The sequence below is a fragment of the Rhipicephalus microplus genome, chromosome 5 (assembly GCF_043290135.1).
Source record: "Rhipicephalus microplus isolate Deutch F79 chromosome 5, USDA_Rmic, whole genome shotgun sequence".
NCBI classification, from domain to species: domain Eukaryota; kingdom Metazoa; phylum Arthropoda; class Arachnida; order Ixodida; family Ixodidae; genus Rhipicephalus; species Rhipicephalus microplus.
In genome coordinates, this window is record NC_134704.1 from 73,799,998 (window position 1) to 73,826,881 (window position 26,884).

Here is a 26,884-nt window from a genome sequence, read left to right on the forward strand (position 1 = left end):
TTACCACTTACCGCCGTTGGCGGGCATCTCGGGGGAACTATCGTATTTTCGGCATTATCAGCAAGATGGCGCAATGAGCGCGTGGTGGCTGTCATCTCTCACGCGTACTTTGGCCCGTGGAGAGGAGGGGAGTGGACGATCTTTCTCTCGCCCTTATCTCCCGGTGGGGAGGATCATACTTCTTGGCTGGCGTTGGGCTTGCACTGGAACAATTCTGTTGTAGTTACGAGCGCTCAAATGTCACTGCAGTCGTTGCACAGCCTCCGTTTGCGAAAAGGGCACGCTTTTCAGACATGGCGAAGTAACAACTGAGATGCTTATTCGCGTTCATCTGTATTGAGAGTACGTTTCGTGCATCATTTTGTGCGTAAAAAGCGATGGGCACGTTTAGATATGCTTGTCATTCTGCGCGTGACCTTCCAATTTGTTTCCACCGCGTTCATTGCAATGCCTTTGTGGCAAAGATGTGACTTTTAAAGACGATAGTCTTTCTTGGGGTAATGCGACGCAAACATTTTGGTCTGTCTGTCTGTCTGTCTGTCTGTCTGTCTGTCTGTCTGCACGTTTGTTTGCTTGTCCGCCGTAACGATACTCCAAACGGCACCAAGCAATACCCCAAACGGGTAACCCTATCCACAGCGCCCACCATTATCGCTTAAGTTTCAGCGTTCATACTTGTGCGAGTTTAAATAAAAAACAATAACTGCGCATATCTGAGGCGCCATAACAAAACGTCAATATTTAATATGTGGGCATTCATACTAGAGAAGGCACACATAAGTAATTCTAAAGACCGTAGCGTTAATCACGCTGCGCTGACAGTGCAACGTGATGCTCAAAAAGTCAAGTGTTTCCAACGCTTTGCTAGTACGACACTGTGGTGGCACCTGCCCATCGCTTTGCGGTCTAGACCTTAACGCCTCGGAGACAGGCGCGCATCTTTCTCCGTGGGCGCGCAGGCCTTCCTTCGTTTTCGAAGATAACTGCCAGATAGCGCTCGTGTCTAACGTGCCTCGATGCGCTCGTTCGTCTTCGCTGCACGGATCGAGACTCTCTAACGCAGCGTTTCCAGAATATAATTCATCAATTTTGCTCGCGCAGTACATCAAATAGACGTTTTGTTCACTCTCTCTACACGCAAGACTATCGTCTTTTGACGACATTTGAAGTGAAACGAGCAGATATGGGGCCAATTTTTTTCTTCTAGCTTAACTGCATCAATTCCGTTTTCCAGATGGAGTCAGCAAATGTACCTTTTTGCGGCCATTGCAATTTTGGTTCCCCTCAATACCTCCTTTTTTCTTTGCGTGTGCAAGGGACAGATTGTTTATCTAACTGGTATTGCAATACTTGAGTGAAAAGAGGGCTCGCGCTCGCACACACAAAAAGAAAAATAAGATTAGAAACAAGGTTTAATGGCGTTGTAACGAATTCCCAGTTTGGTTTAGCGCCACGGAACCTCTGTTTAAGGCTTCCTGCCGCCTGGTCCATTGCCCATACCTCTTTGTGAGTGAGCACCATCGATACAAGGCCATCATCAACATCATCAACATCGTCAGCTCTATGGCTCACAAATACCGACCGACCCACCGACCGAGCGACCGACCGACCGACCGACCGACCGACCGTCAGTCCGTCAGTCCGTCAGTCAGTCAGTCAGTCCGTCAGTCCGTCAGTCAGTCCGTCAGTCAGTCCGTCAGTCAGTCAGTCAGTCAGTCAGTCAGTCAGTCAGTCAGTGAGTCAGTGAGTCAGTCAGTCAGTCAGTCAGTGAGTCAGTCAGTCAGTCAGTCAGTCAGTCAGTCAGTCAGTCAGTCAGTCAGTGAGTCAGTCAGTCAGTCAGTCAGTCAGTCAGTCAGTCAGTCAGTCAGTGAGTCAGTCAGTCAGTCAGTCAGTCAGTCAGTCAGTCCGTCAGTCAGTTCCTCCGTCAGTCCGTCCGTCAGTCAGTCCGTCCGTCAGTCAGTCAGTCAGTCCGTCAGTCCGTCAGACCGTCAGTCAGTCAGTCAGTCCTTCAGTCAGTCCATCAGTCCGTCAGTCCGTCAGTCCGTCAGTCAGTCAGTCAGTCCGTCAGTCCGTCAGTCAGTCAGTCAGTCAGTCAGTCAGTCAGTCAGTCAGTCAGTCAGTCAGTCAGTCAGTCAGTCAGTTAGTTAGTTAGTTAGTTTGCCGCACTTCTTCATTTTTCCCTTTTCAAAGCCCCACCGCCCACGCACAGGAGCTGCTCAGCCTCACAAACTATTTGTACCCCTTTGCTATGCGGTGCATGGATTTGCCTTCGTGACAACAAGCGACGCAAATGTAACTCTTCGGTCTTTCCTTTCGCGTGCAGTGCTCGCTTTCGGCAATTTATGAAACTGAGCCGCCGTGCCTTATGCTAACGTCGTATACGCTATTGCCGTCGTCTCTAATAAGGTTAAAGTGAAGAATTCGCCACTCGTAGACACCTAATCACAGGTGATGACTCAGTCAAAGAATGTTGGGGTGGCCTAACGACCTAAATGTCAGCGCTGTCGAATACGCCGGGATGAAGGGTTTCAGATCGATTTTGACCACCTGAGATATTCTTTATAGTACACTAAAACTTGAGAGCGACGATGTTTTTGACAACTTTCTCTTCGCAAGAACGCTGTCGCCATCGCCAATCACTTGCGCGGAGACCATATCTAACTGGTCACCGAGGCAGGTGGGTTGCTGGATCAACGCGATACACAATTAAGGGGCGTACAGGAGTGATGGGTGGCCCCGCCGCGGTGGTTTAGTGGCTAAGGTACTCGGCTGCTGACCCGCAGGTAGCGGGATCGAATCCCGGTTGCGGCGGCTGCATTTCCGATGGGCGCGGAAATGTTGTAGGCCCGTGTACTCAGATTTGGGTGCACGTTAAAGAACCCCAGGTGGTCAAAATTTCTGGAGCCCTCCACTACGGCGTCTCTTATAATCATACGGGGTTTTTCGGACGTTAAACCCCGCATATAAAACAATCAATCAATCAGGAGTGATGAGTGTATACCGACTTTAACAGGAACACGAGTAGTCTCTGAGATGACGCTTCCGTCATCCCGCTTGTTCGTGCAGCACCTACATTTCCGTTCATTGTCATAGGTGACATGACGCTGCAAGTCCTGGAAGTTCTTCGAGGTATATTGAGAACCACTATCAAAAAGCGGTTCGGAACACAGGGCAGACATTGAGAGCTGTTCGCGACAGGAAATTCGACGCACTCAGTTTTAACATCTGAGCTGTTTTTTTTTTTTCAAATCGTTCGTTAGGAGTCGATCGCAGTAAACTATCATCGTCTTAACATGTATGTCCCCTTTAGCAGCCTACAAGGAAACTATATGATCGTCACCATAGCGGTATGTGTCTCAGAAATTAGGTAAATGCAGTGACACATTGCTAACCACTGGTCCACTATATATAAAGTAGGCAACTTTTGGCCCTACAAACGACAGCGAAGCTGCGGTAAGCCAAAGACCACGAGTACGTCAAACTATAGAGTCTTCTAAAAATATCTAGAGGGGGCTCTGGCGCTGTGATTCTTCAGCGACCATGGGAAGGAGGGGTAGTACATAGATTTACCTAGTCTTCGTGCTTGCGGGCTTCATATGCAGTTGTAGCTTCGTTTATTTCAGTGTGTTCGTTTCTTTTCGAATAAAAGAACAAACCGTTTTGACCTTCGCGACCCGATTTGAATTGGCGAGCCTCAAAGGTCTAGGTGGTGAAGTGCAACTACTCAACATTTGCGGATTTTTGTTTCGTGACGAAGCAGCTTCAAGCCACGCAATGCCAACCGTAGCCCAAAGTACGTAAATTAGACAAATACGTGAATTACCCATCATTCCCATGCTCACTGAAGCGCCATGCCTTGCAGCTCCCATAGACACTAGTGCCAGAGTTCCCTCTAGTGTATTTATTGGAAGCGCTATGCGTCAAACGAGAGAATAGCAGGGAGCGGTAAAGGTAACGGCGGCTTTGAAGACACCGATGCGATGGAAAGGCTACCATAACGATGACGTGTCCGTAGATCTATGACAGGTGCGAATGCTCGGTTTCAACGCGAGTTTATGTCTCTGAAGTTTGGACAACAATGTCGTGTCTGTGACTGTGTGGCGTAACTCGAACCTCAATGCGCTGAGAATCATCTTAGAAACAACTATACATTACCTAGATAAAGCCTAGCAATAACTTAGAATAAACCTAAAACCTGCATCACCTAACTAAGGCATACACACAAAAAACCTTAACATTCGCCCAGTGTCACCGTTTAAAGCCTTGCGTGGCTTAGTGCTCATTCCGCCTTCCTTTTTCCCCCTTTCTGTCGTAACGGTGAAGTGCTGGGTAGCGTTGAGCGTGTTTGCTATAATAATTCCGTCGTTTTCTGCACAGCTTCTTAAGTCCAGATGTAACATGCCACACCCCCTCGTAAAATCACCCGCTTATCGCCTAGCTTATGAGACGGTCGTGGATCGATTCGAGATAAGTTATACAGGACATCACTAGGGTTATACAAGACACTAGGCTGCTGACCCGCAGGTCGCGGGATCTAATCGCGGCTGTGGCGGCTGTACTCGATGGAGGCGACAATGCCGTGAGTTCATGTGCTCAGATTTGGGTGCACGTTAAATAATCCCAGATGGTCGAAATTTCCGGAGCCCTCCACTACGGCGTCACTCATAATAATATGGTTGTTTTGGGACGTTCAACCCTACATATTAATCCGATTGCCCATTCTCTCATCGGAGGGCCTCCAACCAGGCTCTATTAGGTTGAACTTCCAGCCTCCAACCTATCCGTTGCCTTGCCTCGCCTATCCAAATTAGCAAACTGCGCCAGGGAGTATACAGCACGCGTTATCTTGCTCTTTAAAGAAGTATGTCATGCCATTGGCGGCAACTGTCACGAAAGGGTTGTGTTACCTAAGCCTTCTAGGAGTGTCACTGCAAACCTATAGCTAATACCCCGAAGCTTCAGGGTTAATAAAATGGCGTAAGAAAGCTCTCTTTATGCGAGTTTTATCGTGCGGCTCATTATTTTGTGCAATATACTGCAAAATTCCCTGACAAGCTTTACCTTCGGCTGATACAGCGCATGAATTTCTAGTGGATGCGGAAGTCGACGTTGCGCTTTGTTTTTTTTCTAGACGCTTGAGATGTTTGCGTGTACAAGAATATTTCACGCTTCATAAACTGCACTAACCTTACCTAACGCTTTTGAAAGGTACCCCTGCCTCTTATACTAGCTTCATCGTTTGTCGCTAGCAAACGCGCTGTTACTCGTGCAAGCTGAAAGCGATGTTTTCCCACTAACTCGCTGTTATCGTTAGCCGGAAGGCATCCCCGGACGAGCCACGTGTGATTAATTTTTTTTCTTTAAGCGAAAGTGACAGCACGGATGAACCGAATGTCGCGAATTTCTTTTCGTGGAGGCGCGTTTGGAGAATCGGGTGCGAGTCAATTATACTTTAACGAAATATTTCGCGTGGCTTCTTTACTGCGGTGCACCGTCGAAACAGATGGTTCGCGGAAAAGAACTCCGCACTGCCAATGATTTCTGCTAGGCTGGGAAAACAAAACGGCCGCCTCTGGAGTTTCTCTGCCTCCATCGTCGACGCCTCGCCTGGAGCCAGAGCTACAGCTGGTGGTGGGTTTCGCGTGCGTGCTTCGAGAGATATTGCAGCTATTTTTGTGCTTTTTCATTGCTAAATGACGCCAGCTGTATACTTTAGTGCTGATTTCAAATCGACGAGCCTTTTACCGTCCTGTGCTATTCGCTTCGCGTAGTAAATGCCTGCCGCATGGCACAGCGACTACCCAACGCAGCAGCTGCTCAGCAGAGCATTTCAAGCATTTCTCACGGCAGACTTTGTCTTCATGACGTGGTTAACTTAATATATTTCGTGTTCTTCCTCCGCGTTATGTTTGAAATGAGTACTACTTTTCACACAAGGCACCTTTTTTTCTTGGCGATCTCAATCACATCAGGTTTCGTTGCCAGAAACTTAGTGAACTAATTGTCCTAAAATTTTTTGCGCTTTGAGGCAGTCACCTAGGCCGGCGTGCTTGTGGGCCCACCCAGCGCAAAATCGCCGGACCTATTCAATGAAGTTTCCCCTCACTCACTCACTCACTGACTCGCTCAATCGAGGTGTGTTCTTACGAGTCATAAAAATCACGTAGTACTATAGGCCAATGCAAACAAACTTGATCTAGAACCTCTCCTTGTGTCTACATCACTGTCATTCATTGAACGAAATAGTAAGAGAGAAAGCTTGGAATCTTAGAAACTTTCGTGTGTTTGTGTCTCTTCGTCCCGTGAGTTTCTGCGCTGGTACTGCCCATAATGTATCTGACTGATTCATGTTTCGTGTTCGATAATGCAGGTATGACCTCATGAACTACCAACGACTGGGTGAGCACCACTACGACTATGTACAGGTTGGTTCGTGGGTCAACGGCGAGCTCACAATGACCCGAGACGTGCAGTGGCACCGAGCACAACGCACCGCACCGCCAATCTCCATTTGCTCGCTGCCCTGCGAAAAGGGAAAAGTCAAGGTACGCCGCTGAATCACAAAGCCTGAAATCATATAATTTCATAGTAGCACACTAAAGATTATACACAAGCAGTTGGCGCTAGTGACCGTAAGTGGGCGCACGGCGGGGGCACAAGGGTGCCTCAGTCTACTGCAGACGTTTACTGAGTTATGGCCACGCGATTTTTGAATGGGAATGCATTTCTTAGTCGGGCTATGTCAGGCATCCGGCGGCAATGTACGTGGCGGGGCCGCGCACCGGCAGGAGTTATCTCTCTGCTCTCATTCCCTCTCTCATAGCAACAGCTGCGGGCGCGCGCGCTTATCCTCGCCCCTAGCAACCGGAGCATCTGGAGCGAGAGAGTGTAAGAACGGGTCGGTGCAGTGCTTCACCGCTCCTTCTCTCGCCGTTCGCTCTATCTCCTCCCTGCGCCCCACTCTCCTGTCTACTCTCGTCTGACTCGACCGTTCGCTGACTGGGTGCTTGTCAAGAACACCTGAAAGTGTGTGCTCAAGACGCCGCCATGCAGTGCTTCACCGCTCCTTCTATCGCCGTTCGCTCTATCTCCTCCCTGCGCCCCACTCTCCTGTCTACTCTCGTCTGACTCGACCGTTCGCTGACTGGGTGCTTGTCAAGAACACCTGAAAGTGTGTGCTCAAGACGCCGCCTTGAAACGCCAAGGCAGAGGTGAGAATGCTGGCGCCCCATTCTTCCGTCTGCTCGCTTCTCACTTTCGACCGTTCGCTGGCTGGGCGCCTCTCAAGAACATCCGAAAAGGTGTGCTCGAGACGCTGCTGTGAAGCGCCAACGAAGAACCGAGAACGCTGGCGCCCCAATCTACCGTCTGCTCACTCTTCCTCACTCCCGACCATTTGCTGGCTGGGCCCCTCTCAAGGCGATGTCAGAACTCGGTGAAGGCGGACGTCTGACGGCAACAGTGCCCTCTCTCGGCGCAAGAAATGCATTCGCGTTTCCTCACGATTCCCTTCGGAATGGTGGGGGCGTTTTTTTAAATGCGAAGCATTTCTTAGCGAACTTCGGTGACATTGAGCGTATCTATCTATCTATCTATCTATCTATCTATCTATCTATCTATCTATCTATCTATCTATCTATCTATCTATCTATCTATCTATCTATCTATCTATCTATCTATCTATCTATCTATCTATCTATATATCTATCTATCTATATATCTATCTATCTATCTATCTATCTATCTATCTATCTATCTATCTATCTATCTATCTATCTATCTATCTATCTATCTATCTATCTATCTATCTATCTATCTATCTGTCTGTCTGTCTGTCTGTCTGTCTGTCTGTCTGTCTGTCTGTCTGTCTGTCTGTCTGTCTGTCTGTCTGTCTGTCTGTCTGTCTGCCTGCCTGTCTGTCTGTCTATCTATCTATCTATCTATCTATCTATCTATCTATCTATCTATCTATCTATCTATCTATCTATCTATCTATCTATCTATCTATCTATCTATCTATCTATCTATCTATCTATCTATCTATCTATCTGTCTGTCTGTCTGTCTGTCTATCTATCTGTCTGTCTGTCTGTCTGTCTGTCTGTCTGTCTGTCTGTCTGTCTGTCTGTCTGTCTGTCTGTCTGTCTGTCTGTCTGTCTGTCTGTCTGTCTGTCTGTCTGTCTGTCTGTCTGTCTGTCTGTCTGTCTGTCTATCTATCTATCTATCTATCTATCTATCTATCTATCTATCTATCTATCTATCTATCTATCTATCTATCTATCTATCTATCTATCTATCTATCTATCTATCTATCTATCTATCTATCTATCTATCTATCTATCTATCTATCTATCTATCTATCTATCTATCTATCTATCTATCTATCTATCTATCTATCTACTTAGCCGCCTACGACTTTTAGCTCTCCTGGCTGTTTCGATAATGGTATCGATACCAAACTTGGTGTGGCATAACACGACTGTATGAAAAACATATTTGAGTAGTCATAACATGACTGTATGAAAAACATATTTGAGTAGTCATAACATGACTGTATGAAAAACATATTTGAGTAGTCATAACATGAAAATCACGACATGAATGTCATAAACGTCATGATTCACATTTCATGGTCCTGCAGCTCTTGCAGTGGTTTCGTTGACATGGCTTGTAGCAAAACTGGTATGGTATGACATGAATGCATGGTGAACACAAGCGAAAGATCACCAACATGAAAATCATGACAAACGTGTCAGTTAACAACATGACTACATGCCAAGCTCATGACGCGCTCGCGGCCGTTTCGCTATCTTCACTTATACCAAATTTGGTATCACTGGACGTGAGTAGATTACGAAGGTGGGATACTGGTGCAAACATGATAAACATGAGTTGCATGTCATGTAACAACATGACTACATGACACACTTATGATGCGCACGCGGCCCTTTAGCTAGCTTCACACATGCCAAATTTGGCATTACGTGGCATCAATGGATGACGAAGCTATGGGACTGGCGCAAACATATTCATGAGATGTGTGTCATGCGAGAACATGACTACATGCCACTGTCAAGGCGCCAATACATTTCGACGTGACGCAGCGCGCGTGCTCACCGCCTTTGCGACACGAAGCGCCGGTCCTGCCATATAATCGCAGGCACGCACCACGCTGCGTTGCTTTGACGCATGCGCGCTTCAGCGCGTCTGTCATCCCTCCGTCACGAAAAGAGGGAGACGCGTCGTTGTCTGGGTAACGCATCGGTGCGAAATGTAGCACGTCGCATTTCGCACCGGTTGCAGTCGAGCCCCACCGACGGACGCTGATCGCGCCTGGTGTCAGACCATACAGTACTCCCGTTTTGCTAACGTAACGTCGCTGTGCAAAGCGTGCTCGCGCGTCAACGCTACATTGGGCCCTTCATGATGCGCTCGCGGCCGTTTCGCTACCTCCACACATATTAAATTTGGTGTTACGTGACGTCAATGGATGAGGAAAGTATATGACTCGTGACAACGAGTCATATACTTGACAACAAAAACATGACAACATACCACGCTCATAGCATGCTCGCGACCGTTTCGCTAGGTACACATATAATAAATTTGGTATCACGTGATGTGAATAGAGTACCAAGGTAAACGACACATCCAAACATGATAATCATGACACTGAAGTCATGTACGCCATCATTTACTCCCCCTCGTAAAGTTGGGCCGATTTTAAAATGAGATATCAACCTTTCTCATTCGTGCTTCGCGTATCATCGATTCCTACAGTACGGGGGATCTGCCATTTTTTTTTTGGTATGGACGTGCGCTATGAGTGACACCGACGCTAGAAGTAATATCGTCACCTGAGAGTGTGTTCGGCATTGACAAAACTGCACAGACACTTAAAAAGACGCGAACTCATCGCGGATGCTGCGGTCATTACGCATTACTGCATTTTAGCAAGAATGCTGAGAGGAATATGGCAGATTTAAAAAAAAAATGTGTTTTTAATGTTGAAGGCACTTGACTATGGCGCAGTGGCATCTGAGCCAAGGTCGCACACTTTGAACCTGAAAAAAACCCACCAGGCCTGCACGAAACGCGCAGCATAGTCCTAGCGAAAGCTCGGTCTTTCAGAGTGTTTTCTGAACACTCTTTCGGTAACTGCTACAAGCACGCTTGCTCGGTACCCCCAACGCCATAAATATTTATATTTTCTGTGTAGTAACAACGATGATGATGATGATGATGATGATGATGATGGTCCTTGGATCATTTGCATGTGCACTCTGGGTGATCGGCCATGAGTCGGGCGGATCATACATACTGAATTTATGATTATTATTTAGTAAGAGCTAAGATAATTTTAAGATAATTTTAATGTAACGTTAAGTATGAATAATTGTAATTTTAAGTTGCACTATTTTGTCTAATCTCCCAGAGACTGAAGCTCTTTTGACTAGGAAGGCTGAGTAAATAATTGTTAGTAGTTGATACACCTACCAAATCTATTCGAGTCGCATTTAAATTTTTCGAAAGCGTTGAAAATATTCCTGTCCGAGTGTCCCAGAGCAAAGGCCCCAAATAATAACAGAACGGCCGACGTAACCGGTAGAACATGCTGCCACAATATAATTTCTATACTGCGTTTTCTGTGTAAGGAAAAACGTTGGCAGCTCAACAAGATGTGTTCGATAGTGTCGAGTTCGTTGCAATAGGAGCAAAAAGTGGAGATTGTCGAATCCGCCCTGTGCATGCAAAAATTTATATTTGGAATTCTGCAACGCATTCTGGTAAGCTTGTCTTGCTGCAGACCATTTTTTGCTCCAAGAGAACTGTAGGTGCAGAAAGTCCGCTGATGAATCGAGACTTGGAGTAAACACAGAGAATGCATACATTCTGAATCTTGCCGCACCAACAAACGCCGTAACAGGAAGGAGAGAGATAGAACTCGACCTGTCAGAGAAGCTTTCACTAGAGAGTCCGCAACTTCATTGAGTACAATTCTTTTGTGTCCCGGTACCCAAATTAATCGCAGGTGTCGCAAATGATGAGGAACAAGTAATCGCAACAATCTTAGAGTATCCGAATATGTTGAAGCAGTTACTACCGAACACAACGGCAATGAATCTGTAACTATAGCCACAGGAGTAATAGGTAAAGGAAGTTAACGTTGTGCTAATATAATAGCCAAGAACTCGGCCAAAAATGTTTGGGTGTAATCAGAAAGTGAGCAGTCCAGTTGTGTAGCACGGAATTCACTATGCAATCCTGCGTCCTTCTTCTGAGAAGCGTGGTATCCGCTACACACTCGCAAATAATTTTGTGCTATATTTTCATGCTGTAGCTGACGACGATGAATTATTAGGCCTGAAGTGGGTATAGTAATAAGTGATAAAGAATCTGTAGATTTAGTTACTCTAAAATCGACTAATACTTTATCAGACCACTTAATTATTGGTCGATCCCCCACAGTGGGTATGAGCCACAAGTTAAGGGCAACAAGAACAAGAACAAGCTTTTGTTATGGCTGGGAGCATTGGACTACCCACTAGTTACGCAACTCGCATTGTATGACGCCTGGTTGTTCCTCTGCTGTTCTAAAACGCTTTCTTACTCCTATAACCGCGATGATTTTCCCGACATCAAGCATGCCTAAGGCAAGCTTGCAGGAGCGTTCCAAGCAACTGCGTAGTTCAGTGGTATAATACTGAGCTGGCACGCATGGGGCTCGGGTTCGAATCCCACTGTGTTCCTTAAGTGTTCTTATTTACTGTTTTTTTCTTTTTTCGTGCGATAGTAGTTACGGACATTGAGGGCAGTGGCTGCGGACAACCACGGCACGCACGTGACCCGCGTTGTGATCTCATAACAGCCTTCGCTCTAAAAAGTGACTACGGCGCAGCGGACAGTGTGCTTGGCATCGGTTGCCGCGGACCCGCAGGTCGCGGGTTCGACTCCCGATGTTGTTTTTATTTTCTTTTTGTTATACCACATCATAGCTCCTACTTGTCATTGCATATGCTGCATTTACACACTCGACAGTTGCACTTTCAACTGCTTGATGGGGATACCAAGAGACTCGAAATAAGTACAGTCGAAAAGCGCAAAAAGGTTTGTTGAAAACGGCGCTATACTTGACGTATAAAGTAGCATGGCAGAGATGGCATGCTTAACGCATAAATTCACAGCTCAATGAACGGAACAGGCGTGTAGCGGCTTGCACAGCAGACTCTTGGACAGGAGCTTTTAACGATCTCTTTCAAGGGCTTCAGAGAACAGGTCGTTTTGAAAGAAAGCGCCACTTAGTTGGAGTACTTCAATCTGGTCCAGTTTTGTGTGTTTGTGTGTTTTTTTCAGGAGGGGGGGGGGGACAATATCGAGTCAAAAGTGCTTGTCCATGACCGCTCTTGTGCGCCGGAATTCGCCATTAACAACCTCGTTAACCTAAGTCTCAAGCCATACTTCAAAGATGGTGCACCATTGGCAGACCCGCCCTGGGGTCCGGCAAGGCCGTCATTGCGAGACTGCTACTAATTACACTTTCTGGCGTTTCCAAACAGCTCTTTCTTCAATTACGTTCGCGTGTCTTTCAAGTTTCGCTAGCGCAAAGCGTCGCATAAATGGCATCTCTTCTTCTTTAAAACCCCCTTTTAATGTTTCCAAAGAAGCAGTATTCTTTATGGGACGCAACTGCTTCTCCTTCTAAGATTCTTCAAAATGTTGAAGTGTACCCGACAGTGTAGTGCATATGCTTAGCTTGTTCAGAATGCGCACACACACTCAAACACACACATACACACACACACACACACACACACACACACACACACACACACACACACACACACACACACACACACACACACACACACACACACACACACACCCACACACACACACACACACGCACGCACGCACGCACACACACACACACACACACACACACACACACACACACAAACATACACACGCACGCACGCACGCACGCACCCACATGCACACACACACACAGGTGGGCCCACGGGGATGGCAAAAAGGAGGGCGTAAAGTCTGGCCCGTACTTTGACGTATCGCTTTTAACGCCTTATATTCTGATAGCGGAGGGTGCTGCGACGAGCTTTCACCCCCACCCCTTTACGCGGAGACATGTGCACGCTTATGCGCACATGCACACTCCAACTACTTAATCTTTCTGCAATTTTCACTTATACGGCTATATTCTTGCAGAGTATTCACTCGGAAACGATGAAGTGTTGCTGGAACTGCGTGGCCTGCAAAGAGAACCAGTACGTCAAGGACGAGTACACCTGCCTGGACTGCGAGAGGGGCTGGTGGCCTAATGAGAACCTCACGGGTGAGGCACTTTGCTTCTAATGCTCTATAGAAAAAAAATAGGAATTTCAATTTAAGGCAGCGAAACTTTACACGCAAGGGCAAGTAATTTCATCAAACTATACAAAGTACGAAGTGAGATTGTTCTGAGAATGTCGCGCAAAAACGGCGCAGCGATCGTTTAAAGGAACGGTGACACAAATATCAAACTCCAGTGGCAGCATTCATTCGATTGCTTGGTATGCATGGCTTTTTTTAGTGAAGTATGAATGGGGTCTGCTGCGTAGACGTTGTTGTATTTTGTGCTCAACGGCGCGTTCCCGTCCATAAGACATCGACAGCACCTTGACGTGTCCGGCGAGTTCTTATAGGCCACGCGTCAGGCGCTGAGTGACGATGAGTGAACAGTCATGACTCTGACGCATTTAGTGTTGTTATCGCGGTATTTTCATGTCGCCCATCTGGCGGGAAGTACAATTAAAAAGTTCACAAGAATCAACTTGCTCAGGATAGAGTAAACTGAAGATCATTGCCAGAGGCCCCCATCATATAGTGAATCGAAATATAGGCTGATAAACAGACTAAATATAATGGCTATGATGATGATGATGATGGTTGCGTTTTGTTTATCTGCGAAGACTCGTAATCTACTGTAAATAGTGCTCTTTCATTTAGAAGCTACACACCTTTCTCCAGGTTGTGTTCGTATTCCCGAGGAATACATCCACTGGACTGACAGCCAGTCGTTGGCGGCCATGAGTATAGCCATCCTTGGCTTGATGGCCACGCTGGCTGCCATGATCATCTTCATCCGTCACAACGACACGCCCGTGGTGAAGAGCTCGACGCGCGAACTGTCCTACATCATACTGATCGGCATGTTCCTCTGCCATGGAACCACGTTCGCCCTGCTGGCCAAGCCCAGCGCACTCACATGCTTCATCACACGCGTGCTCCCTGGTCTCAGCTTCGCCATGATATACGCGGCGCTCGTCACCAAGACCAACCGGATCGCAAGGTATGTTGTCTTATAAATCAATGATCCTTAATACCTTGGCATTACCTCCTTACAAGTATGAACGTGTAAGTCTTTAGTTGTTTTCGGGGTACATTCATGCAACGTTCACTACAGCCTGTGGCGATGATGACAGTACTTAAACGGAGGTTAAGTGCAGGCTGTGAAGACACCGTGGCTCGGGCTCTTGGTGGTCGCCTCGTAGGTGACCATTAGGACTCCGCTTCGTCTTAGAGGCAAAGCGAAGGGACTGAAACGAGCGCAATGCAACATGCGAGAAAGGCGAGGCAAAAGTAGGCATACATATTACCTGTCTATGGCTGTTTTTGACCGTCGGCTAATAGAAAATGAAGCCTAAATGGACCTGCTAAAATGAGCAATGCGTGTCAGCTCGTGGAACGGGCAAAATCAGGGTTTTGCCCTCAAGAGCTGATAAATCGGGTCGTCTGAAAGTGCTGAATCATTGAGCCACCCTGAGGACATCAGTCACACGCAAGCGGTTTCCGAGAACAGCGCACCGGTGATTTGGCGAGCGATAAGGATTCAACGCTTACCCGCTCTCGGCACGCGCATTGAGTGTTTGCCGACTGTATGAATGGTATGATTGCATTCCTTCGTGCACATACGAATATGCCTGAGTTGCCTGCTCTGAGACACACTGAACGAGTGTCGCCAGGCATACACTCCTTGTCAAGGCCACACGGTTACAGGTACCGCACTGCAGCTGCACTTCACCACGAGGCGCAGCGCAGTTCGTTGAGAGGTACTATAAAGCACCTCGTGCCAGAAACGTACTCGAAATGTATAATCGAAATGAGCAGGACGCGCTCCACGCAACTGGCGAACCCTGTTACGCTCTCGGTACAAGACCCTCTGGAGAAAGACGTCTTTCTGAGCTCCCCTGGCAAAGTGGGGGTGTTAGGTGCAGCCGACTTTCACCTATACAGCTGCACATGGCCTGGTAGCAATCGCAATGACCAATCTGGGACACAAGGCCACCAACAGCGTGTAAAAACCCGCGGTCTCTCATTTCAGACGGACATGTTTATTTGCCGTCGGTGTTCTGGTGCTGAGCATGGGGTACAGAGCGCACTTAAATGTTTCAAGCCTCACAAACGCGTCCCTTGTTGCCATACGAAATCTCACGGCTCCTGTAGTTGGCGCCCAAGGTGGCTTTGAGCTCTGTTTGTATTCTCTTGCTTGATAGTACTTGTTGTAGATCAAGGAGTGTACTGCTAACAACTTCGACGGTATGCTACTATCGGTAGGACGACCAGAAAGCGAAATCTCTAGTCACGTTGTATCAATCACTGAAACGTCACATCCGAATAGGACGAGGCATTTCACCCACCGTGCGAAAGCTGTTATGCGATAATAAGGGCCTTTCGTGGCGCTGTAGTTGTCCACCGTCTCCGCCGCTGGTGTGTCGGTAACCTCTATTGCTGGAAACGATATGAAAAAAACGAATAAGAAAAATACTCTTGGTGGAACCTGGTTCGACCATTGGTCCTCTCCATGGCCACTTAGCATTGGACAACAGATATATGCCCTTGGTTGAAGCTCCTTTGCGAGAAAACCCTGTACTGGAGTCATGTTGGGAAGGAACCGTGTTAACATATGCAATATGGAGGGTTGTAAAAGCGAAATAACGATCAGGTGTTACACAATGCGAATTCCGTAAACAGACGTCACTCAATACGAATTGCGTCACAAATGGGTCGTTGAATGCTTCCAATCCATTACAAAGGGCTCAGCCAACATTTATCGTCATCAGTCACCGCATAAGCAAAGGGCACGTGATGCCTTTGACATGCGTAGAGGTTACCTCGTGTCTCACAGAATGACAAAGAATGTCGTTATGGGTGCCTCCCAACTTCAGAAAATTTATGATTTATGGCGTAGTGGGCGCCTTGTAAGCATACTTGTATTGATAACTCTAAAGAATTTTACAACGGTTTTCGGAAATACAGCTCTTCCAACTTTCATTGTGACCGTTCTGTGCGTTCTGCGCAGGCCTGGCGCCGCTGCTGCCGCTGGTATCCGTAGACGTTATTGTTCGTATTAATAAAAAGGAACGAAATAAAAAACTCACAGCATATCCACGGAGTGAATGATGATGAGTGGGGCGAAGCGGCCTTCAGCCTGTCCGTCCGTCTCTTCTTGCATCCGTCCGCCCACGTGACCATCTCTGCGTCCGTCCATGCATCCGTCTGTCTATCCGTGTGTCCGTCTGTCCGTCCGTCCGTGCGTACGTCTATCCATCTGTTCATATGTTCATGCATCCATCTATTCGTCCGTCCGTGCGTGTGTTCGTCCGTGCTAGTCTGTCTGGCCGTGCGTACGTCTGTGCTTCCATCTAGTGAACACTCCAAGTACCACCATCTCACATCCCCTGAGGCACATATCCACTCTAGAGTGGATTATGTGCCAAGCGTGTCACGCCGACGGACAGGGGACATTGCTCGACCCTAAAAAGCTTCGCCCCCCAAAAAAGGTATCCGTTATGAAAGAGAGAACACGAGAGTGTTTTATTCCGGTGTCCACCACCGCAACGCGTATCTGTCACAGATATGACGCCGTAAAATATAGACAGTTTCAAAGCTGTAAGCGTTGTACCCCAAAAAACTTCCGGTCACCGCATTTACCAGCTCGTAACGTCGAAACAGAATGCACGTTTTCAGGTTCTTTTCAAGAGATAGGAAAGTCTCCCTTTCGTTTCACACATAAAAGGAACGTGCGTAATGTACAGAGGAATATTTTGTGATTTTTATGTAGCTCAAAACAACATTTATTTAAATATATTTCGGAAAATAAGGGAAGGAAACCCCCCAAAAAAAACAGTGGCCAATTTTCTAAAGCTCTTGTCCACCGATGCTATTACGGCACATCGGTGAACAAAACGAGATCTCATCAAGGGCCTGTGTTTGTAAACACTGAATTGTTGGCAGAAAAAAGTCGCAATACAATAATCGTTGGCAAAGAAAAAAACTAGAGAAGTAGTTGCACCACCAGGAGTCGAACCTACGACATCTTGTTGAGTAGCGCGGTGCACGGATCGACTCGGCCACAGAGGTAGGTTAGTCAGCGTCCTAACGGCGAGCTACTTGTATACGCCATTTACCATTGGTGCTGCTCAGCGCTTGGTGGCTTCAGCGTATTCTTGTTATTAGTAGCGAGATGGTGCGAAGGGAGCGGAGGGCGCGCTTTGAAGGTCGTCGGCCCGCTCCTTGCGACCTGCGCACGCTTCAACAGGGCGTGGACACTCGCGCGCGCGCGCTTATATCATCACGGGGTTGGTTTGTGCATCTTTTACAGTCATCGCAAGTGTGCGCTAAACCTACAGAGAACACGAAGGTCACTTTGCTCGCTTTAAAAGTCGCATCGGCGAAAGGAGCGTGCTGCTCACATGTGACACTTCTTTGTTAACACTCCTAGTGTGTGTGTATACTAGTTGACTGGTTCCGGGCGCCATTCTTTGAGTGTAAGCAGAGCAATTTAAGGGTTTTGACGTGTCAGTTGACTCGCGCTTGCCCAGTGTATGCTTTTTTCGGGCGTCCTTTCTCCTTGAGGAGTGTGCTGCAAATTTCGAACTCCTTGCCGTTTTTCACGTGAAATTACACTTTACGTTCCTTCACTCCAGGGTCGAAACGATGCACAGTAAACGCTCAACTACATCTGTGGATGCACAATTCACCATCGTGTTATGCCGATTCCTATGACACAGAGATCAGTCGTGTTATTTTTTTTTTCTGTTGTCTGGACTTCTCAGTTGGTGGTGCTCACTGCTCCGGCTTCCCACATTATCCACTAGGCCCCAGTTCAGCGTCTTTCGTTACATGTATTTTCCGCAATACCAGTGAATTTCAGTAAATACATCAGAGGATACAGCAAGCACTGATTCTTTTTTGATTGTGCGTTCATTTCGTGGCCGGATCCTATATGCTGCCGGTATGACTTGTTAACTACATTGCAGGAAATGTCATTTCATTGTGAATAGTAGGTGCTAGGGGCCCTTATATTAGTCGTGTACAGAAAACAGAGCGTCGTGCTGCTGCTTGTATTCTCTGAACAAAGGCGGATCTCCTCTAAGAGAAACCGCGTCCAGTTACATTCTTAGATTAGCTTATCCACGTCATCATTACGGCGTAACCCTAAAGCTCAGACACTCAAAGACCTCCTTGCTATATTTTCACCACGCGGGATCAGCGCCAACATCTTCTAACATGTGTTTACAAAACAGTATTCACCGCAACCTCATTATGAGTAGATTGCTAGACAAAAGGTGACGTTGAACGCCGCTTTTAGGAGTATATAGGAGGCCTTACAGAACGGAAGCTTTCATTTCAGACGACGTGTCTTGGCTGTTCCTGAATGATTCAGGGATAGGACCAATGACCAATACAGGAAGGGATTGAAGTACTCATCTAAAGACATTGCGTCTGAAGCGGGGGTGGGGGGGTTCGGTGACGCCAGACGCGGCGCCTCGCGTCAGATGACCCACAGATTGCTGGCTTTCATACTGTGCCGCTGTGCATGTCGGCAGCACTCCACTCTTGAGCCATCTACAACTTACTTGAAATTTCCTACTCCACGACTGCTGGGACGCTTCACAAGATTTACACATGTGACTGGCATTGGTTTTGCAGGATACAGAACCGAAATTTTGTTGTGTTCTTGTTTTGCTCAAACAGGCGGGCACACGGAACCTTAGCGTACAAACCTGGCTGTACTAACGAAAGTTTGTTGGCCTCAGAAAATGCTCATTCCGTTTACCATAGAGTCATTATATTTGAAAGTTTTAGATGGAAACCCATTTGTTAATGCCACTGCCAATACGAAACTATGTAACTTCACCGTAATACCAATTCTGACCTTGCAGAATCCTGGCCGGCTCCAAGAAGAAGATCATCACTAAGAAGCCCCGGTTCATGAGCGCCACCGCCCAGGTGGTCATCACGTGGCTGCTCATCTCCGTCGAGGGTGCCATCATCGGCGCCATGGTGGTGCTCGAGCCGCCCGACTCCATGTTCGACTACCCGGCACTGGACCGCGTCAAGCTCATCTGCAACACCACCACGCTGGGCATAATCGCTCCGCTGGGCTTCGACTTCTTTCTCATCGCCATGTGCACGGTGTACGCCGTGAAGACGCGCAACGTGCCGGAGAACTTCAACGAGGCCAAGTTCATTGGCTTCACAATGTACACGACTCTAGTGATATGGGCCGCGTTCGTGCCCATCTACTTCGGCAGCAAGCACAAGGTCATCACGCTCTGCCTCTGCATCAGCTTCTCGGCCGAGGTCGCCCTGGTGCTGCTTTTCATGCCCCGCGTCTACATCATCCTCTTCCGGCCGGACAAGAACAACCGCAGCGCCTTCACCACGGCCAAAGACGTGCGATGCCACATTGGCTACATGAACTCAAACATGGCCACGGCCACTGCCTCGGGTGCCTCGGCCGTTTCCAGGAACTCGTCGCACTCCACGTCAGAGTTCTCAATGGAATCACCCAGGTGAGGGAAAACATTTTGACTCATCTGATTGTGCGTGGTTGGTCAGAAGGTTTCGTTCAACCAGTAATTATATTTTTTTTGCCAGAACTGCATACACAATATTTCCAATAAACTTACTGGCAGGCTCGCCGCCAGGAATGTTCTTCGCGGGGAGACGGCGCATTTTTTGAAGGCCTTAAAACACATATTTTCATTTATTTTCAGGAAAACACCCCCCATCATACAAACTTCGGAAGGGGGGGGGGGTGCAGGGCACCCTTTTTGGCTACGAGCATGCTTCTAGGCTTAAGGCCGCTAAGTAGAATGCTGACGGGGCCCATGGTACCATTTGCATGACAACTTGTGAGAACGTGTCAAAGTTTACTAGTCATATGAAATTGCTAATCGGTAAAAATGTGTCATACGTATGCAGCAGGATGTTTTTAACATACTTAGCTATGCGTTTACTATTACTACAAACTCAGCTATATGATTGGATTTACGCTGGAGAAAATACTGTTGGCATTGAGGTGTCTGGAACAATTGTTTAACATAGAAATTATACCATAGATTGAGTCTTAACTATAATTGCGGTGATTTGTGGTTTCGTTGTCATTTGTACTCATGCCATGCGGCCTAGCTGGTATTACTAATTTTATTGTATTGCTTACTTGTGGTTTTGATTATTACAAGGGAATTAATAGTGCTTTTTTTCTATTTATATGTATACGGCTTCACTGCTATGATATACGGTGAGAATGGCAGCATTGCTAAATAAGTAACACGCGTATGGTCTCAGTGACAAGAATTTAGTTGAAATTTGTGCTGCAAATTTCCGGAACTTTGACACCAATGTACTGCGAGAAGCAGTGAATGAATGGCGAACTAATAATGCGAGATCGTTTGCTGTAATGCAATGCGCTATTAGGTTAGCGTATGCAGTTTCCATGCAGCCTTCGAACCTAAACACACCAGGATCAACAAGAAAAAAAAAAATCGGCGCCCAAGCACTCTAAACAGATGGAGCTAAACCAGTGCAGCTGAAACGTGTGACCATGGTGTTTATCACAAGCTGGGATCTGTCAGTTTCTCTCCAGCTGTGAATTTCAATTTCTCTATCACGACATTTAGGCAGTGCGTGCTTCGAACATTCTGTTTGGTGACACTAGCCAAGTTTTTATTAAAAACACCCAGGTGATCTTATAGCTCGAGATCCATGGTGGACTGGGAGCGTCCATATCTGTATTTGCCGACAAAACGCGAAAATAGACAATAGCACAAGAATGAAAACCCTTACATGTAGTGTATGTTAAAATCGTTTTTGCAATATTGGTCTGCACAGTCACGAACCACCATGTATTGTACCTCTTAGCCATACTGTAGCAGATTTGAAGCAACGCAGTTATACGAAAAATAATCATTATAAATAAAACACCGGTGTTCTGATGAAACGTCGGTACCGAGGAGGGGATGGTAGGAGTCTGCCCGCAGCTTGGTAACGACATCTGATACACATGCAGGAGCTCACAGCGTTGTATTTTGACCCAAAGTTTGTTCTGGCGACTGTGGCGTGGCTCTATAAGGCTCTCTTCGTAAGCCGCATTGCGCGGTCCTGTATGTATGCGTGCCTATACACATCACCTGCAGCGGAGAACGCGAAATGAGGTTTTAAACACGGGATTCACAAACACACACACACACAAACACACAAACGCACGCACACAAACACACAAACGCACACACACGCACACACGCACGAACACTCAGAAGAGAAGCCAAGCAGCCGAGCCAACAAGAAATCCTTTTTTGAGGCGGCACCGGTGGAAAAGCTGCCGTTATCGCCACTGCGTAGTTGCCTGTCGCGGACAACATAATATTATTATATCTTGTTGTTCTCTATTTGCCTGAACGACGTCACCCGCAGCTGCCACCGCGACGCTGCTGCAGTACGCACGCCTGCCTCGTATTTGGGCTTTGGTGCTTGGCTTTTCAAAGACAGTCACGCATGCGAAAACCTGCATAAGGAGTGGAGCATGTGAATCCCTCCTCCCCATCCTTCTCGCCTACGTTGACCGCCTTCTTTTCAAATAGAAAAAAAGTTCACCCGTGTTTCTACCTTCTGCTTCATCGAATTCCTCGTTTCAATCATTTTGCCAGGATGTTTTTTGTCACAGCAGTAATGGAAGAGAATTTGGAATGGTAGTTTACAAGAAAGCTAAAAAATAAATAAAGCAAGAGAAACTCAGAGATGGCAGGAAGATTGTGTAATACAGGGCCGTAGTGGAGTTTTGTCGGCTGACGGCTTCGTGGTCGTAAATGCTTGTTCTTGTCGGCTAACAAGAGATATCTACGAACGTGTATGGTGCTTGTCAGCATCAGAATAGTCTTCTGATAAAAACAATATCAAGTTGGAAGAGACGGGATAGCACTACTTCAAGTCAACAGAGCGTAGCGCTAGTCCACCCGCTTCGATATTTTCGATATTATACTCAGGAATGCGTGTACTGAAAACAGGGTTTTATGGCCGAGCCGGCACACCTGGCTATTACGCACCGAGTCGTTCATATAAAAGAATGTAAGATAAAAACGGGAAAGGGTAAACAAAGCGTGAGCATCGGGTTTACTCTTTCTCCTTTACGGACAAAACGATAAACACTGCCATCCACTGAAGGTTGCGAGATGTAATCCTTGGCGCAGCGGCCGCATTTTATATAGGTGGAGGCGAAATCGCTTGACGCCCTTGCGCCTCGATTCGGCCGCAGGTTAATGAATCCCAGGTAGTCGGAACTTCCGGAGCCCTCCACTGCGGCGTTTCCGATAAGCATATCGCGGTTTTGGGACGTTAAACCCCGGATATTCTTGTCAGTTTGCGCTCGTCCTTTGTATTATACTTGTGCACCCTTCTCATGTGCCCTTCTTTGTGTTCGAGGATTAAGTGTCCAGCTGTGACAGCTCTTCGTGCTCGTCCTGTGCATGCTCTTTTCGTGGGACCTTTCTCCTTGGGGAGTGAGCCGCAGCTTTCGATCTCAAAACACCCAATCCTTTATCCATGTGGTCAAACACTGGAAAATAAAAACTCAACAACCTCTATAAATAACATTTGGATTATCGTGTTTTTTTTCTTTACTTAGTGGAACAAAGATCCAGTGACAATCTTTTCTCTTTTCCAACAATACCCGGTCGAGAACTTACATCGGGTTGAACCAAGAAGGTTTAAAAAAAAATGCTGGAATGTAACTTCTAGCCTACGAGTGAAGCCGTGCCAACCGTATGACGGCGGCTGCGGCAGTCATCTTACTAGCGCATGATGAGCTGTTGGCGTTCGGCGATTAAGAAGGAGCGTTTTCCTCGCATGCCCAGCGAGTTTAACGTGGCTACCTTTTCGGATCAGAAAGGGCTCATACTGCGTCCTTGTGTTACTATTTCTTTTAGGGGCGAAGCTCCTTATTGCGGCAGCCCCGCCGCGGTGGTCTAGTGGCTAAGGTACTCGGCTGCTGACCCGAAAGTCGCGGGTTCGATTCCCGGCTGCGGCGGCTGCATTTCCGATGGAGGCGGAAATGTTGTAGGCCCGTGTGCTCAGATTTGGGTGCACGTTAAAGAACCCCAAGTGGTCAAAATTTCCGGAGCCCTCCACTACGGCGTCTCTCATAATCATATAGTGGTTTTGGGACGTTAAACCCCACAAATCAATCAATCAATCCTTATTGCGGCACCTGTTCGTCTCTCATAGTCGTAGTAGTAGTCGTAGTGTGTAACAAGTCTTACATTTTGACCTCGAAGGTGGTGCCGGTGAGAGACTTCTTCTGCGCGTTGTTGAACAAAAAAAAAAAAAAAATCGCAGCGTGCGTGTTAACTAAAAGCCGAATTCCCCTGTCTCTCATTCACCCTTAGCAGCCATTCAAATGTATATTGAGTATCATCTGACAAGAAAGGGTTGCTCTCGCTGGGCATAACCTCTTTGGTTTTAGAAAGGTTTAGCGAGCGTTGGGCCGCAGTGCCATGAATACAGTGAACTAGTATATACCATGAACTCGAGGTGGTTAAATGTGGGCAGTAGACACGAAGCGCAAGCCGTAAGAAAGTGTGCGTGTGCTACCTCTCATTTAGTCCTTGGAATGTCCGCTGGATGGCGGTGCATATGCGGAATATATGTTGAAAAGATGCGAGATGTGGTACTTGGAGTGTTGAACAGATGAACGAACGGGCACACAGCAGATGTATGGACGGACTCACGGATGGCTGCGCCGACGGATGGACGCATGGATGGGCGCAGGGGCGGATGCATAGATGAACGCAGGGACGGACGCAAAGATGGACGTGCGGACGCACGAACATACGCACGCACGGACGGGCGAATGGATGCACGGACGCTCACACAGACGGACGCATGGATGGACGGAAGCCAGAACGAATGGGCGGATGGATGCTTCGCCCCACTCTCCATCATTCACTCCGTGGATGTGTTGCCATTTTTTTAAATGCGAAGCATTTCTTAGGGAACTTCGGCGACTTTGAGCGTATCTATCTAGCCGCCTTCGACTTTTAGCTCTCCTCGCCGTTTGGATAATGGTATCGATACGAAACTTGGTATGATAAAACATCACAGTATGACGAGCATATTTAGCCAGTCGTAACATGAAAATGATATGTATATCATTATTGTCATGATTTACTTTTCATGGTCTTGCTGCTCTTGTGGCGGTTTCGTTCTCATGACATGTTGCAAAACTGGCATGGTAAGACATGATTGAATGGCAAACACAAGCGACATACCCTAACATGAAAATTATGACGTGGGTGTCATGTACTGACACGACTTTATGCTATGCTCATGATGCGCTAGCGGCCATTTTGCTAGCGTCACATATAAAAAATTTGGTATTACGGTTCGTGAATGGATGACGAAAGTATCTGGTGCAAACATGGAAATCATGAGATGTGGGTCATGTAACAAAATGACTACATTCCATGCTCATGATGCGCTAGCGACCGTTTCGCTAGATTCACAAGTACGAAATTCGGTATTACGTGACACGAACCAACGACATAGGTAGATGACACAGCCAAACATGATAATCACGACATGCGTGTCATGCAAGAACTGACTACATGCCACACTCATGATGCGCTCGTGGCCGTTTCGCTAGCTTCACATATGCCAAGTTTGGTGTTACGTGACGTCAATGAGTGATGAAGGTATGTGACTGGTGGAAATATGATAGTGATAAGATGCGTGTCATGTGACAACATGACTACATGCCACAGTCAAGGCGCCAATACATTTCGACATGGCACGGTTCGCGTGTTAGCCGGCGTTGCCACGCCAGGCGCCCGTCCTGCCATATACTCGCAGGCGCACGCCGCACTGCGTTGCTGTGACACATGCGCGTGTCAGCGCGTCTGGCGTACCTCCGTCACAAAAAGAGGGAGACGCAGTGTTGTCTTGGTAACGTATCGGCGCAAAATGTAGCATGTCGTATTTCGCGCTGGTTGCCTTCGAGCCGCGCCTACGGACGCTAAACGCGCCTGGCGTCAGACTATAGCGTGCTCGCATTTTGCTAACGTAGCGTCGTTGTACCAAGCGTTCCCGCGCGTCAACGTTACGTTGGAGTATATTGGGCCCTTCATGATGCAGTCGAACGTGTTTCGCTAGCTCCCCAAATACCAATTTGGTGCTACGTGACGTCAATGAATGACGAAGGTATATGACTGGTGCAAACATGATAAACATGAGACGCGTGTCATGTAAGAACATGACAACATACCACGCTTATAGCGTGCTCGCGGCCGTTTAGCTATCTCCAGAATACTAAATTTGGCATCACGTGACATGAATAGATGACGAAGGTAAACGACACATCCAAACATAATAATCATGACACTGAAGTCGTGTACGGCATAATATACCTCCACCTCTTAACGTTGTGCTGCTTTGAAAGTGGCATGTTAATCTTCTTCATTCGTGCTTCGCATATCATCGATTCCCACTGTACGTGGGATCTATCAATTTTTTTTCTAAACATAGTAAGAAACACTATCATATTTGAACCTTAACCGCGTATCTGCATACTTCGCTGCAAATGTCGTCAGAAGACGATCTTCTGCCAGCCTTCTTTCGTACATAGCGTCGCAGTTTAAGTGCATTCTAAGAAACACTAGCGTCTTTAGAGTTACGTATGTGTGTGTTTTCTAGTAAAGGAACACATCACCAAATACACACGTATTATTATTGCTGGTCAGAAATGCGTTATATTAGCTTTTTTTCATCAACAATGCTCATAAGTATGAGTGCAACCACCAGTTCAAGATGGCTGGGCGTTAAACAAGTGCTTAGAGTTTGGCCAAGTGGCGGCAAGGAATCGTTTGTTTGACAGACAGACATACAGACAGACCAAATGTAAAGTATCCCAGGAAGGACGTCGTCTTTAAAATGACCAATAGGTAAGTGACACGTCGATACACAGTTCATTACCTAAAGGCAGAAAAGAGGAAGAAAAGATGAAAAAAGCTACAAGGAAAAGGGCAGACACTGTTAAAGAAGGCATCGTATAGAATCGCAGCTAAACGTGGTGATTAATGAAACGAAATTTGTTACTTAAACGCAATTTGTTACTTAAAATAGCTACATAAGTGCCACTCACGCACATGTCTGGTTCACAATCATATATCAGAGTTTCTTCTAACATCTCTCGTTTCAGTTCTGTGTCTCCGCAACTTACTACTACCACATTCCTAAACCATGGGAAACAATCGCATACTTCAGAATTTAAATCGTGCTTTGACGCCTTTCGTGCCATTAAGCACCTCTGGTAATGTCGTATCCGGTTATTAAGGCACTGACCAGTCTGCCCAAAGTAAACAAGACCTCAGCCTAATGGGATTTTGCATACAACGACATACGTTCACTCGACATACTGGTATTCATGTTTGTTAGTGCAGCATTGACTTGTTAGAGTGCTTGGGACGCGTCTGCATTATGTTGCTAATTTACATGGTGTGGAAAAAGAAGCCCAGTTTCAGAAGTTCCCTTCACCACTGTTGAGGCTAGAG

The 26,884-nt window shown here is 47.0% G+C and overlaps 1 protein-coding gene across 2 annotated transcripts in view; it reads left to right on the top strand.

The window, feature by feature from the left end:
* Positions 1 to 26,884, top strand: part of LOC142817837 (metabotropic glutamate receptor 5-like) — a 441,308-nt gene that overhangs the window by 389,981 nt on the left and 24,443 nt on the right. For both annotated transcript variants that reach the window (XM_075895691.1, XM_075895690.1), the window contains 4 exons: positions 6,371 to 6,545; positions 13,224 to 13,350; positions 14,025 to 14,346; positions 19,223 to 19,855. In XM_075895691.1, coding sequence (XP_075751806.1) covers positions 6,371 to 6,545; positions 13,224 to 13,350; positions 14,025 to 14,346; positions 19,223 to 19,855 — 1,257 coding nt within the window. The remainder of the gene's footprint in view (positions 1 to 6,370; positions 6,546 to 13,223; positions 13,351 to 14,024; positions 14,347 to 19,222; positions 19,856 to 26,884) is intronic.